This window comes from Pan troglodytes, chromosome 6 (genome assembly GCF_028858775.2).
Source record: "Pan troglodytes isolate AG18354 chromosome 6, NHGRI_mPanTro3-v2.0_pri, whole genome shotgun sequence".
Taxonomy (NCBI): domain Eukaryota; kingdom Metazoa; phylum Chordata; class Mammalia; order Primates; family Hominidae; genus Pan; species Pan troglodytes.
Window position 1 is genome coordinate 49,318,043 of NC_072404.2, and position 13,747 is coordinate 49,331,789.

Below are 13,747 nucleotides of genomic sequence, written 5' to 3' on the forward strand. Positions count from 1 at the left end.
AGACAGCAATGTCTTAAAGTTTTTGTAAAGCACTGTATCTACGCTTAAACTATGTAATAATAATAATAAAAAGCATAAAAATTGAAAACTAACAACTACCTCCTGTTCAGCATACTCTTCAACTGGTGGGATAAATACATAGTCTTACTAGAAAGTGACAGCCTACTAGCTACAAGCATTCAGCTTGCCATGTTATCAAGCCAGTTTTTCTTTATAGAGGGAATGAAGAGCATCAATTAATCTAATAAGACTCTTCAAGAGAAGACTGAATAAGAAAGCTTGTACTGAATTATTCTTATGTTCTGGAATAGTTTAAAGAACATTACAAGTACTGGTTTCTAAAAGATGTGCAATAATTTATCAAAGAAAATAATGGGGCTGGTTTTTTTATTTTGGAGACATGGTCTCACTCTGTCAACCAGGCTGGAATGTGGTGCTGTCATTAGCTCACTGCAGTCTCGACTTCCTGGGCTCAAGTAATCCTCTCACCTCAGCTTCACGAGTAGTACGGACCACATGCTCACACTCCAATGACTAGCTAATTTGTTGTTGTTGTTTTTGTTTGTTTGTTTTAATTTGTAGAGACAAGTTCTCACTATATTGCTCTAAAACTCCTGGGCTCGAGTGATCCTGCCTCGGCCTTCCAAATGCGGGGATTACAGGCATGAGCCACCGCACTCAGTCTTTTAATTTCTTTATACTCTCTTTTCATACGAAGTTAAACTAGTAGACTAATTTATATTGCATATATGTGTGAATAAACCCAAGACCAGGTCATAGGTTTCTTCATAAATTTTACATTTTATGTACTATAATTCATTTTTATTTCCTGGGTTTATTTTGCTGCTTTTGTCTAGTTTGTCTGTAGAATGCTTAATTAATTTGCTTTCCTTTTCTTATTTAGTAGTATATTTAAGGTTGTGATTTTCTCCTAAGCACAGGGTTATTAGCCCATGGATTTTTATACTTATCACTCTTTTTAAACCTAGATGTTCTAAAGCAAGCTTGTCCAACTCACAGTCCATGGGCTGCATGCAACCCAGGATGGCTTCGAATGCAGCCCAACACAAATTCATACTTTCTTAAAATATTATGAGATTTTTTTTTTTGGAATTTTTTTTTAGCCTATCAATCAGCTATCATTAGTGTTACTGTATTTTATGTGTGGTCTAAGACAACTATTCTTCTTCCAGTGTGGTCCAGGGAAACCAAAAGACTGGACAACCCTGTCTTAAAGTTTGATTTCTCTTTAATCCAGGATTTTTTAGCATATGTAAATTTTTAGATAGTTAAGAGACTTTGTTGTTTCCATGTTTATATTAATTTCTAGTTTTATTCTATTTTAGAGAATTTAGCCTATAGTATTTCAACGTTTTGGAGTTTCTTCCTCTATTAATATATAACTAACTTTTGTAAATGCCCAATTAGCACTGAAAGGTGTATTTCTTTTTTCCAAGAGTATCAGTTCTTCTTAACCCTTTTTACTTGTCTATCACACAATTAAAAAGGTAAGACATATTTTGGGAGGCTGAGACAGGATGATCGCTTGAGTCCAAGAGTTGGAGACCAGCCTGGGCAACATAGAGAAAGCCGGTCTCAAAAAAAAAAAAAAAAAAAAATATCACCCAGCATGGTGGTGCATGCCTGTGGTCCCAGCTACTTGGAAGGCTGAGGCAGGAGGATTGTTTGGCTCCAGGAGGTCAAGGCTGCAGTGAGCCATGACTGCCCCAATGCACTCCAGCCTAGGCAACAAAGTGAGATACTGTCTCAAAAAATAGGAAAAAAAAAAAAAAGTAACATAAAAGTTGTCTATGTTTCAGGTGAACTCCTTCCCTTCCCTTCTTCTTTTTCATAATTTTATTAAAAGTGAGGCAACTGGCTGCTTTGGAGTTGAAGCACTACTAGTTTCTGGCTTCGGGTACTTCTGACTATAGCCAAGTTATCCCCAGAGAAGAAGCAGGCTCTAACTAGGGCACTCATCTTTCCCTGCTGTACCCTATAGTAAAAACCTTGCCTAACCACCAAAAAGGGCAATAGTAAGATTTTTAGTTTGATTCAATTTGTCTGTTTATGATATGATGTTGAGGTCCTTCTCTGGTTACTATTTGTTGCTTTATGTTCATTTTGTTCAGTCGGTAAAGTAAAATTCTGTAAATCTGTACCCCCTATCAATATCTTTCCTAAAAAACTTCATATATATTTTGAAACTTTCATGGAAATTTTATAAGTTGCACGTTTACATTATTACATATGAAACTGAAGCCCCCCTACCTTTTTTTTTTTTTTTGAGACATAATTTCGCTCTTGTTGCCCAGGCTGGAGTGCCATGGCACAATCTTGGCTCACCGCAACCTTCGCCTCCTGGGTTCAAACGATTCTCCTGCCTCAGCCTCCCAAGTAGTTGGGATTATAGGCGTGGGCCACCACGCCGGGCTAATTTTGTATTTTTAGTAGAGACAGGGTTTCTCCATGTTGGTCAGGCTGGTCTCGAACTCCCAACCTCAGGTGATCCACCCACCTAGGCCTCCCAAAGTGCTGGGATTACGGGCGTGAGACACCATGCCTGGCCAAAGCCCATTTTTAAAATTAAAATTATTTTAAAATATAAGACGGGCTGGATGAGGTGGCTCATGCCTGTAATCACAGCACTTTGGGAGAACGAGGCGGGGGGCAGTCACCTGAGGTCGGAAGTTCAAGATCAGCCTGGCCGACATGGTGAAACCCCGTCTCTGCTACAAATACAAAAATAAGCTGGGCGTGGTGGTGGGCACCCGTAATCTGAGCTACTCGGGAGGCTGAGGCAGGAGAATTGCTTGAACCCAGGAGGCAGAAGTTGCAGTGAGTGGAGATCATGCCACTGCACTCCAGGCTAGGTGACAGAGTGAGACTCTATCTTAAAAAAATAAAATAATAAAATAAAATAAAAGATAAGGAGAAAAGCGACTAAAATGTATGAGTAATTGCTTATGAACTAGGTCCTATGATAGGCTCCAAATAATGAAGGCCTATGCTAGGGGGTATATGCATGTATTTTAGTGTGTATACACACATATATAGACACGTAAATACACATAAAAATATGTGTATTTACAAGAGTATTTTTAAACAATACCCCAAAACATGAATTTTTCATTTCTTTCATAATTAAAAAATATGTACCTAGCATTCATTCTCTCCTACATTTACTCTTCCTTGCCAGTCTTATCTTTTGGGCCTCAAGTCCTTTGACTTAAAAAAAACGCACACATGCACGCACGCATGTACACATACACATGTACCCACCCAGGGGCTTTGATATCCTTAATTTCACTGGAACAAGTATCAAAGTGCCTACATTTCAGTTTGTCCTCCATTTAGCAGTCATAAGCCCTCCAGAGAACCATGTTGTTCTCTTCCTGAAAAGACAAACTTGGGGGAGTTTAAATTTCCTGTGGAGTATGACACTCTCCCAATTCCCACCAATATTATAATCAGCAGCTTACCTTATTAATTCTAGTTGTGCAAGTTCCTGATTTGCTTGAAATATAGGTTTTTTAGTGAAGAGTTCGCCAAGGATACAGCTAATGGAAAAAATACCCGTCATTACCAAATGATCTATTTTAATTCACTACCAAAAGTTTCAAGTAAAATAAACCAGTAAATAAGGCTATCTTACCCACAGCTCCAAACATCAATGGCTGGTGTGTATCGTTCTTCTCCCAGTAGCAGTTCAGGTGGACGGTACCATAAAGTAATTACCTTGTTAGTATACGGCCGACTAAAAAACACAGAAAACAGTCTTTAGAGTTAGTTTTTGTTGGAGTAAGAGAAATTCTCTGAGGAAATATTATTTTACTAAAGCAATCCCTATAATCCTAACTAAAAACACTTTCATCTGCCTACTAAAAAATACAGACATCCAAAGGTATCTAATATATGATCATAAAATGTATGTGAGGGCAACCTGTTTAACTAAAAATTCCCTTAATATATGAAGATAAAAACAAAAAGTAGTTGACTGATAGGCTGGGCACGGTGGCTCACGCCTGTAATCCCAGCACTCTGGGAAGCCGAGGCTGGTAGATCACGAGGTCAGGAGATCGAGACCATCCTGGCTAACATGGTGAAACCCCATCTCTACTAAAAAAAAATTAACCAGGCGTGGTGACGGGTGCCTATAGTCCCAGCTACTCAGGAAGCTGAGGCAGGAGAATGATGTGAACCCGGGAGGCAGAACTTGCAGTGAGCCAAGATAGCGTCACTGCACTCCAGTCTGGGTGACAGAGCAAGACTCCGTCTCAAAAAAAAAAAGTAGTTTACTGGTATTAACTGCAATTTGGTCAAAGCAAAGCTTTAGTATCAACTCAATTGTTGAGTACTGTTTTTCCTTTCCATAAAAACCTTTAATGGGATTAACTGATTTAAAGAGCGTTGACTGGTTCTGATCAAATCTTGTTAAATTACTAATGGATGACAAGATATAGTTCAAATAGAGACCACCTAACAAAAGTTTTCAATTGATCATATTTTTGGCAATTTTTCACTGATTCACATACCCACTGTAGTGTGTGAATATTTGAAAAAAGCACACAAATGCAGAGTGTCTACTCAAGTATCTACTTGAGGTCTACTCTGCAAAGTAGCAATACATATCGTACTTTATCAAATAATTCCTTTATCACCTTCCGAAAAGAGGACATAAATATACTGCTACCTCTTTATTTGCCACAGACAAGATTATTTAGTCAAGTTATATTAGGGTCAGGTTTGACGAAAACAGCACAAATTATCTGGCAATGTAAAGTGTTCAACGCTCAGAGAATGGTCATGTTCTAGCTGATTGACACGCTTGAAGAGAATCCTAAGTAGTCAGAGGAGGTTCTTCGGCTGATCTGTAGTTACTTACTTCAGGGAGATCACATATATATTCAGATCAGCTATAAACATCTTTTTATATCCAGATGTTTTCCAAATCACAAGGACTCAAAAGCCATAGCAAATTCCCCAGAAAGGCTGTATTCCAAGCCCATTTACCTAAGCTTGGCTTGGTCCTGGACCAGTCTTGTTAAGGAAATGGAGCATTCAATTTAGAAAGCAATTCCCTCTTGCCATCTATAGATTTGCAGTTCCAGGCAGTGTAAGATCTGCCTGACCTGCTCTGCCCCCATCCAGCCAAATTTCTCCAAATAACTTAAGCACTAGCATTATAAAACTATCAATTTGGGCATTATAGCATTACCACAGATAGGACTATAGTTAACAGTGCTCCAAAGCTAGCAAAAACATTTGACTTTGGTAAAAATTCTGAAAAGAGGACAGAATAAGATGAATATTTTTAATAGTAAATTAAGATTAGGTTTTTCTAACATTATTAATGTACTTTTCTCAGTGATTTTTGCTTGTTTACTGGAATCACTTATCTTCACATAATGAGCAAGTCTTCCAAATTTTAGCTACTCTAGTTAAACTGAACTTAGTAATTCTTTAAAATTATACTCACCTCTTTATGCTTTAGCCCCCCCCCACTTTTTTTTTTTTTTTTTTTTTTTTGAGATGGAGTCTCACTCTTGTCGCCCAGGCTGGAGTAGTGGCGCAATCTCAGCTCACTGCAACCTCCGCCTCCCGGGTTCAAGCGATTGTCCTGCCTCAGCCTCCTGAGTAGCTGGGATTACAGGTGCCCGCCACCACTCCTGGCTAATTTTTGTACTTTTAGTAGAGACGGGGTTACGCCATGTTGGCCAGGCTGGTCTCAAATTCCTGACCTCAGGTGATCTGCGCACCTCAGCCTCCCAAAGTGCTGGGATTATAGGCGTGAGCCACTGTGCCCAGCTGCCTTATCCCCTTTTAATAAAATCCTTTCCCTATTTTTCTCATTCAAGTGCTATACTTCCTTTACAACACAGTAAAAGATGCATATTCATAAAGTCTAATCTCTATTAATAATATATTTATCTTCACATTCTTAAATTTACATCATACTTACCTGTCTTAACTCCCTATTTTGTATTTTCCCAGAAAGTTAAAAAACCTCGTAACATTCTTTATTATGAACCCCACACACAAAGCCCAGAACAATGCTGGGCACAGGTCAGGCACCTTAATGTATATTGCCCTCTAACTTTAGATGACACATGATTAACTTGGGTGGAAGAACAAAATTTGTAAAAATTATGACAACTAGTTTCTCAAACACATCAAGGATCTATGAGTATATCAAACCTATACAATGGTGTTATAAAAGTGCAACTGGATAACTAGGCTCAAGGAAATGTTTAAATTTATATAAATCTATCTACAAATAGTTAATTTTTATTTTACTTTAAAAAATATTTTTAGTGTCTCGTATTTTTTTAAAAATCTTAAAAATTAAAAGTATGTTGAATTGTAGAGAAACTAAACAAATTCAGGTGACTAAAAAGGAATAAGTAAAAGATTATTTTATATATTGTATATCAAATTCTAAGCAATATGTAGCATCATCTAATGCAATATTTAGCAGTCACCTTAGCAAACTAGAATATACTTTTTATTAATTGCTATAATGTTTTATTAATTCAGATGTGAAAATAGTAAATTTTCAAAAATTAAACACAAAACCACATGAAATATATTTCTAACTGTACAGAAAAATATTTAACGTGTACTAATTAATGGCCTTTCCAAATGCTTAGTTTCTGTTAGACAAGAAATAAGAACTAGGCAAAATACTGAGAGAAAACATTCAACTGTAAAATTTAATCTAGGAAGCTGAATTTTAAAACACTAATGTAATTTCAAAAATATGGAAATGCTTTGATTTATGAAGCAAACAAACATTCAGACTGATACATACTTTTTATAAAACAAAAAGTACCACACTCTAAAAATTATTTTTACATTCAAGGAAGTGTCAACGGAGTAGAGATCAAAGACTATCTGTTCATTTATAGATTCCAATACTTTGCCTCTGAACAATCCCAAGAAGGCTGGGTGCAGTGGCTCATGCCTGTAATCCCAGCACTTTGGGAGGCCGAGGTGGGTGGATCACGAGGTCAGGCATTCAAGACCAGCCTGGCCAAGATGGTAAAACTCCATCTCTACTGAAAATACAAAAATTAGCCAGGCGTGGTGGCATGCATCTGTAATCCCAGCTAATTGGGAGGCTGAGGCAGAGAATTGCTTAAACCCTGGAGGCAGAGGTTGCAGTGAGCCGACATTGCGCCACTGCACTCCAGCCGGGGTGACAGAGCGAGATTCTGTCTCAAAAAACAAAACAAAACAAAACAAAACACAAAAAGCAATCCCAGGAATTCCAGAGATGGAGGGCAGGGAAGATGAGATACGGTTATGGCCTTCCCTACCTTAAGGCCTGATAAGCTGCACCGTATCCACAACAAACCAAGCAGTGTGATAAAGGAGTGTGCCCCTTGGCTGGCACGTTTTCAACCTCCTATTGGTCTAGATATATATAGAAAAACAGAACAAAATCCTAGATCCTTGAAGTATTTGGGGGTTCTAGATAATCTCAGTTAAAATTTATAAAGCAGGGTTGCTGCCTTTGTTAAAGACTATTCTAAGTGAAAAAAAATCATATAAAATGAAATACCTAAACTAGCTCTAAAATGTTTCATTTTTCCAACAACATATGATAAAGTCTGTACTTCTTTCTTCCTGCTTGAAGGCAACCCTCCCATGTACTTCTTTCTTCCTGCTTGAAGGCAACCCTCCCATGTACTTCTTTTATACTATAATTTATACTGTTTTGAGACAAAGAGAGTCTTCAGTAAACTAAATTCATCATATACACAAAATGCCATGTCATCTTTAAGACATTCACAATCCATTGCAGAAAAATCTATCAAACCTACAAAAGAAATCTGGGATCTATTTTCTAACACCTACCCAGCTTTTGATGTCAAAAATCCAAGTGTCATTCTTGATTCATCTTTCCCTCAAATTTCCAAACAACTTCTGCCAATTCTACATCCAAAATAGATCCCCAATCCAAATACCTAGTCCAAGCTATTATTCTTTTCACTGGTATGACCACAACAATATCTTAACTGGTTTCCTGGCTTCCATCTCTAATTGCACCCCCCCACCCGCCCTGCCCGTTTTTGTTTTTGTTTTTATTATTTTATTTATTTATTTTGAGACAGAGTCTCGCTCTGTTGCCCTGAATGGAATTCAGTGGCACAATCTTGGCTCACTGCAACCTCTGCCTCCTGGATTCAAGCAATTCTCCTGCCTCTGGAGTAGCTTGGATTACAGGCATGCACCACCATGCCCAGCTACCCTTAACTTCTTTTCAGTTTTTTTATTAAGCATAAAACCAGGTATCAACTGCTTGCTTAAAACTGCCCAGTGATTTCCCACTGCAATCAAATAAAATTTAAACTTTACTTCAGTTGATAAGACTGTACAGCAAGGATCTTACCTCCTATTACACTGGGCAACCTTTGACCTTAAACCTCCCAAGTCTGTTCCCAGGCCGTACTGAGTTCCTTCTCCTTTGTACTTGGAATGTTCTTGGCCCAGGTCTTCATTAAGTTTTCCCTTTCTCATCACTCTTGTCTTAGCTCCAATTTACTTCCTAAAAGAGGCCTATCTTAACTCCCCTAATGAAAATTACCCAATTATCCACTACCACCCCTACTTTGACACTATAGTCGTTATTTTATTTGCTTTGTAGCACTCAGCTATTTTAAATTCCTCACCCTACATATGCATTGCCTAACTTATTAATACTTTCATATAACATAACTACATAACAATAAACACAATCTTTTCTCTCATGCTCTTTCCCCCTTTCTATTTGAACTCCTGTTTTCCTCCTTTTGGTATCTTCCAAGAAAAATAACTTTTAAATTCCTCTATCATCACAGTGCTATAGAGAAACAAAACCAATTTTTTCCCAACTGATGCTGTCATCTTACTAAGATCAGCTGTCTTACTTGCCCATTCTTATTACACAAGCAAATTTAGAAGTCCTATAAGTACCTACATTATTACCTTTTGCTACAAACTGCATCTCTGTTCTTCTTTACTGTCTCAGCAAACAGCCTCACCATTCGTGGCAGATACTCATAGTTGCCCTCTAAAAATCTGTTATTCCTCCCTTCTATGGCAGCTGTCCAGCTCTGCTACATTTCCCATCCTCACTGCAGTTAGGTGTGGCCACATGACCAAGTGCTCTCCAGTGAAACATAAGCACGTGCGATAAGTGTCATTTCTAGGCCTGGCTCATTACTCTCCTCCCTCCTCTTTTCTCACCTCTGGCACCAGCATTGGAAGGCATGTGTAGAAGATGACAGATCTTCCAATCTTCTTCTCTGAATAGCTGTATTGAAGCAGTCACCATTTGACTTGGTGGTATGGTTAAATAATCTTAATTGTGCACAGGGGTAAGCAACAACTGCTCAAAAAAATTTTTTTTTCTTTTGAGACAGTTTTGCTCTTGTCACCTAGGCTGGAGTGCAGTGGCGTGATCTCGGCTCACTGCAACCTCCACCTCCTGGGTTCAAGCGATTCTCCTGCCTCAGCCTCCCAAGTAACTGGGATTACAGGCGTCTGCCACCACACACAGCTAATTTCTATAGTTTTAGTAGAGATGAGGTTTCACCATATTGGCCAGGCTGGTCTTGAACTCCTGACCTCAGGTGATCCATCTGCCTTGGCCTCCCAAAGTGCTGGGATTACAGGCGTGAGCCACCACGCCCAGCCACCACTCAAGATTATTAAGTGAGAAATACATATATAAACTTCTCATTCTTTAAGCGACTAACTTTTGTGGTTCTCTTTGTTACAAAAGTTCAGACTATCCTAACCAACAAATCATTCATCCAGTTGCTTAAGCAGAAACCTTACAGTAGGGGGTGGAGGCAGGGATGTATCTCACAACACATTCAACCATCAAGTTCTAACAAGTCTACATCCTTATGATATAATTAATCTGTCTTTCCACTACCTGTGCCCATTCCTTGGCTCTAGCTATAATCATCCTATTTAGATTTACTGCAACAGCTTTCTTAAGTGATTGTTCTTGCTTTCCAGACATATAAGGCCAAACCACTTTCCAAAGTGATAGCGTGAAATGAAACATGAATATGTTATGGCTATAGTACACATTGCTTCCATCTAGAGAATACCTACACAAGGCCTATAAAATCCATTATCATTTGGTTTTTGTTCCAATCACACTAAACCCTCAGTTCCCTGAGGCGGGTGAGCAAATGTTCATTTTCCAGACAAAGGGGATAAAGCCAGGGAGAGAACAGAGCTGGCAAGAAAACTTTAAAGAAGTTAGTGGTACTTTAATTGTATTTTAAATATTTTTAATAAACTATTTTTTAAAAAGCTTTTAAAAGGTAACAATGACAAAAGACAAATGAAAATGACTGTTACTAAGGACGAGGAAAAACACCTGATGATTTACTCAAAAATTTTGCATAATAGGTACCATGCCTCACTTTCTACCTCTCTAATGAAAAAGCAAATATTGAGAAAGTGTGCAGACAGAAGTATTTAATCATAAAAGCAAGTTCCAACATAGGTGGAGTTAGAAGAGAATAAGGACAATTTCAGGTATCACCCAATTCAGTAATATAGTATACTATCAAACAAAAATCCATGTTATGATTAGGATGCTAATATTAAATCCCGTTAACCATTTACAAATGTAAAGACAAAAGTAAAAGAGACTGAAACTATGTTTTGGCTCCAGGAAATTTAAAGCCCAGGAAAATTAAAGCACGTTGTAATATGAAAATACATTATCCAAAGACAGACAAATAAAAGAAAATCCATCCGGGCGTGGTGGCTCATGCCTGTAATCCCAGCACTTTGAGAGGCAGAGGCCTAAGGATTGCTTGAGCGCAGGAGTTCGGAACCAGCCTGGCCAACATGGTGAAACCCCACCTCTACTAAAAATACAAAACAAATTAGCCAGGTATCACGGTGCATGCCTGTAATCCCAGCTGCTGAGAAGGCTGAGGCATGAGAATTGCTTGAACCCAGGAGGCAGATGTTGCAGTGAACCTAGATGACACCACTGCACCCCAGCCTGGTTGACAGAGCAAGAAAGACTCTGTCTCCAAAAAAAAAAAAATCCGGAATCCTCAAAAATGAATTTCAAACTTGCGCTATTAGATTTGGCTACCAACTGTCAACATCGTAGAGATGATCTTGTTTAGATCACACAAAGAAGAAGCAAACTGATGTGACACTACATATACGATGCTTTTTTCTTTCATGGATTAAAAAACAAATTACATTCTTGTGGTGTGTCTATACCCAGTATTTGCACAAAAAGCAAATTAACTCACAATGAAAAAGAAACAGGACTGAAAAACATATAGTCGAGTTCTTAGATGTTATCAAATAAATGTGTACACACAAAAAAGAAAAATCTAAAAGTGAAATGAACCACTCCACTTTATTTACATAATTAGATCAATTCCAAGCAATAAACTCAATAACCCAGGAAAACACAAACACACACACACACACACACACACACACACACACACACACACACAGTCCTTCTGCCATTAAATTGGAAAACGAAATTTAGTAACTTCAATAAGTTGTTATTGGATGGCAAGAAACTAAACTTTGTAAAGACCCAAAAATAATGCTCTTAACGTTAACTATTGTGCATTTCAATTTCTACTTTTTTTAAAATAGAGATCTCACTATGTTGCCCAGGCTGGACTTGAACTTCTGGGCTCAAGTAATCCTCACATCTTGGCCTTCCAAAGTGCTAGGATTACAGGCAAGAGCCACCAAGGCCAGTCCTTCTGCTAAATACTTTCATTTGTAAATCTCATTAATATTTTTGAAAAGAAGGCAGACACTATTTCTTTGTCTGCCAGGAAAGTAACATATTAGAAAACAAAATCAAACAATTCTTTTGTTTTTCCTTAAACCTTAAGTGATTAACCAAGTATTAAAATTTAAAGTCAGGCCAGGTGCCGTGGCTGACCCCTGTAATCTCAGCACTTTGGAAGGCCAAGGTGGGTGGATCACCTGAGGTCAGGAGTTCAAGACCAGCCTGGACAACACGGTGAAATCCCATCTCTACTAAAAATACAAAAATTTGCTGGGTGTGGTGGCAGGTGCCTGTAATCCCAACTACTTGGGAGACTGAGGCAGGAGAATCGCTTGAACTCAGGAGAGAGGTTGGGTTGAGCCGAGACTGCGCCATTGCACTCCAGCTTGGGAGACAAGAGCGAAACTCCGTCTCAAAAAAAAAAAAAAAGTCATCAGACTTTAATATAACTTTCATGGGAAAAATTACAGGTAATTTTAAATATTTGTTGCTATCAAAATATTTTTTGTTTATAGATTTCTCATTAGATATTTCAAGAGCTTTCAAACTGCTTAAAATATAATTAAATCCAATATGACAAAGGGAGATTCAAAAGTAGAAATATCACATAACTTGCTAATCTGCTGGAATATTAAACCTACAGCATAACTCATTTGTCAAAAATATATTTGGAGGATGCAAAGACAAAAAGCAAAATTCAGCAGACCCTTTACTACAAAAGAACTCTAAAAATTGCCATCAGCTTAATGGTACCTCTAAAGCAGACTTGAGAGGCCCCTAGAGTTCTCTACCTGGAAGATACTTCTAGGTAATCAAGGCTGAATTCAGAGTCTTATCAGAGAAGCACTCCCATATAATGAAAATAATCTTTCTGTCAAAAGATCCTGAGCTCTACTACTTATTGGTTGTGTGATCTTGCAAATGCACTTAAATTTTCTAAACTTCTGTAACTTTAAAATGTACATAAGAATGATACCTACATCATCCATCTCAAACAACTTTCTTTTAAAATAATTCTTGTGAAAGGAAACTATGTAAAATAAAGTGATGTACACAAACGTTAGTTAAGTTTGTTCTTTCCTTTTCCCTTCTTTTTCTTAAAAAAAAAAAGAAAAATGGTGGTAATATAAATTATAATCATGTACTATAAATAATACATAGAATGAATAATATACTCTAAACACATAAAAGAAGATGTGCCCAATGATGCCTGTGGGATTCAGGACAGATTTCAAAGGCGGTAGGGCCTGAATTGCACACTGAAAGAAAAAAAAAAAATTTGTCAAACTCAGGTGGGAAGTATAATTACATACAAAAGAAACAGCTTATGTAGATTCACAAAGGCATTCAAGAGCACAGCAAGTTTAGGGAACTACAAATAGTTCAACATTGCTATTATCAGGGGGGCTGGAATGGCAGAAGAGAAGACCATAAGGGAGAAAGACCAGAGGACAGAAAAACCAATACAATTCTATTTACAAATGGCCTATATGAGAAGGTGACTGGAAACCTTTAACTAAAACAGGAAATAAAGGAAAAGGAGTAGACATTTTTCTGGAGAATGAAATAGATAGGTTTTGTAACAAGGTTTAATTTAGGGTACCCAAATCACCCGGGTAGAGATTTCCAATGAACAAAAGGTCTGGAGACCAGAAGAAAGATCAAGGATTGGAATTCAGTTTTGTAAGTATTCAGCAGTAATGTCTTGGATGATATACCCCCAACAGAAGGAGGGGGGAATTCTTTCCACTTTATATGCTCAAAAATGAAGACTACTCCATTAGAGTTGAAGGGAGAACAATTTAATCTTGATCTTACAGTTAAAAGTCAATGATCTAAATGAGATCTCCTTTCCCGAAGCTTGTTTAATAATTTTATTGTCATTCATCTGTTATTAGTAATTTTTTTATTACCATGGTTCCAATCTTGTCTAGTGATTCTCAGAAGATCCTTTTCATT

The 13,747-nt window shown here is 37.7% G+C and overlaps 1 protein-coding gene across 2 annotated transcripts in view; it reads right to left on the minus strand.

Moving 5' to 3' along the window:
- The window catches only part of CDK13 (cyclin dependent kinase 13), a 147,545-nt gene that overhangs the window by 30,506 nt on the left and 103,292 nt on the right, over positions 1–13,747 (minus strand). For both annotated transcript variants that reach the window (XM_001140018.6, XM_001139939.6), the window contains exons 8-9: positions 3,656–3,757; positions 3,483–3,560 (exon numbers count right to left, since the gene is read on the minus strand). In XM_001140018.6, the coding sequence (XP_001140018.1) occupies positions 3,483–3,560; positions 3,656–3,757 (180 nt within the window). The remainder of the gene's footprint in view (positions 1–3,482; positions 3,561–3,655; positions 3,758–13,747) is intronic.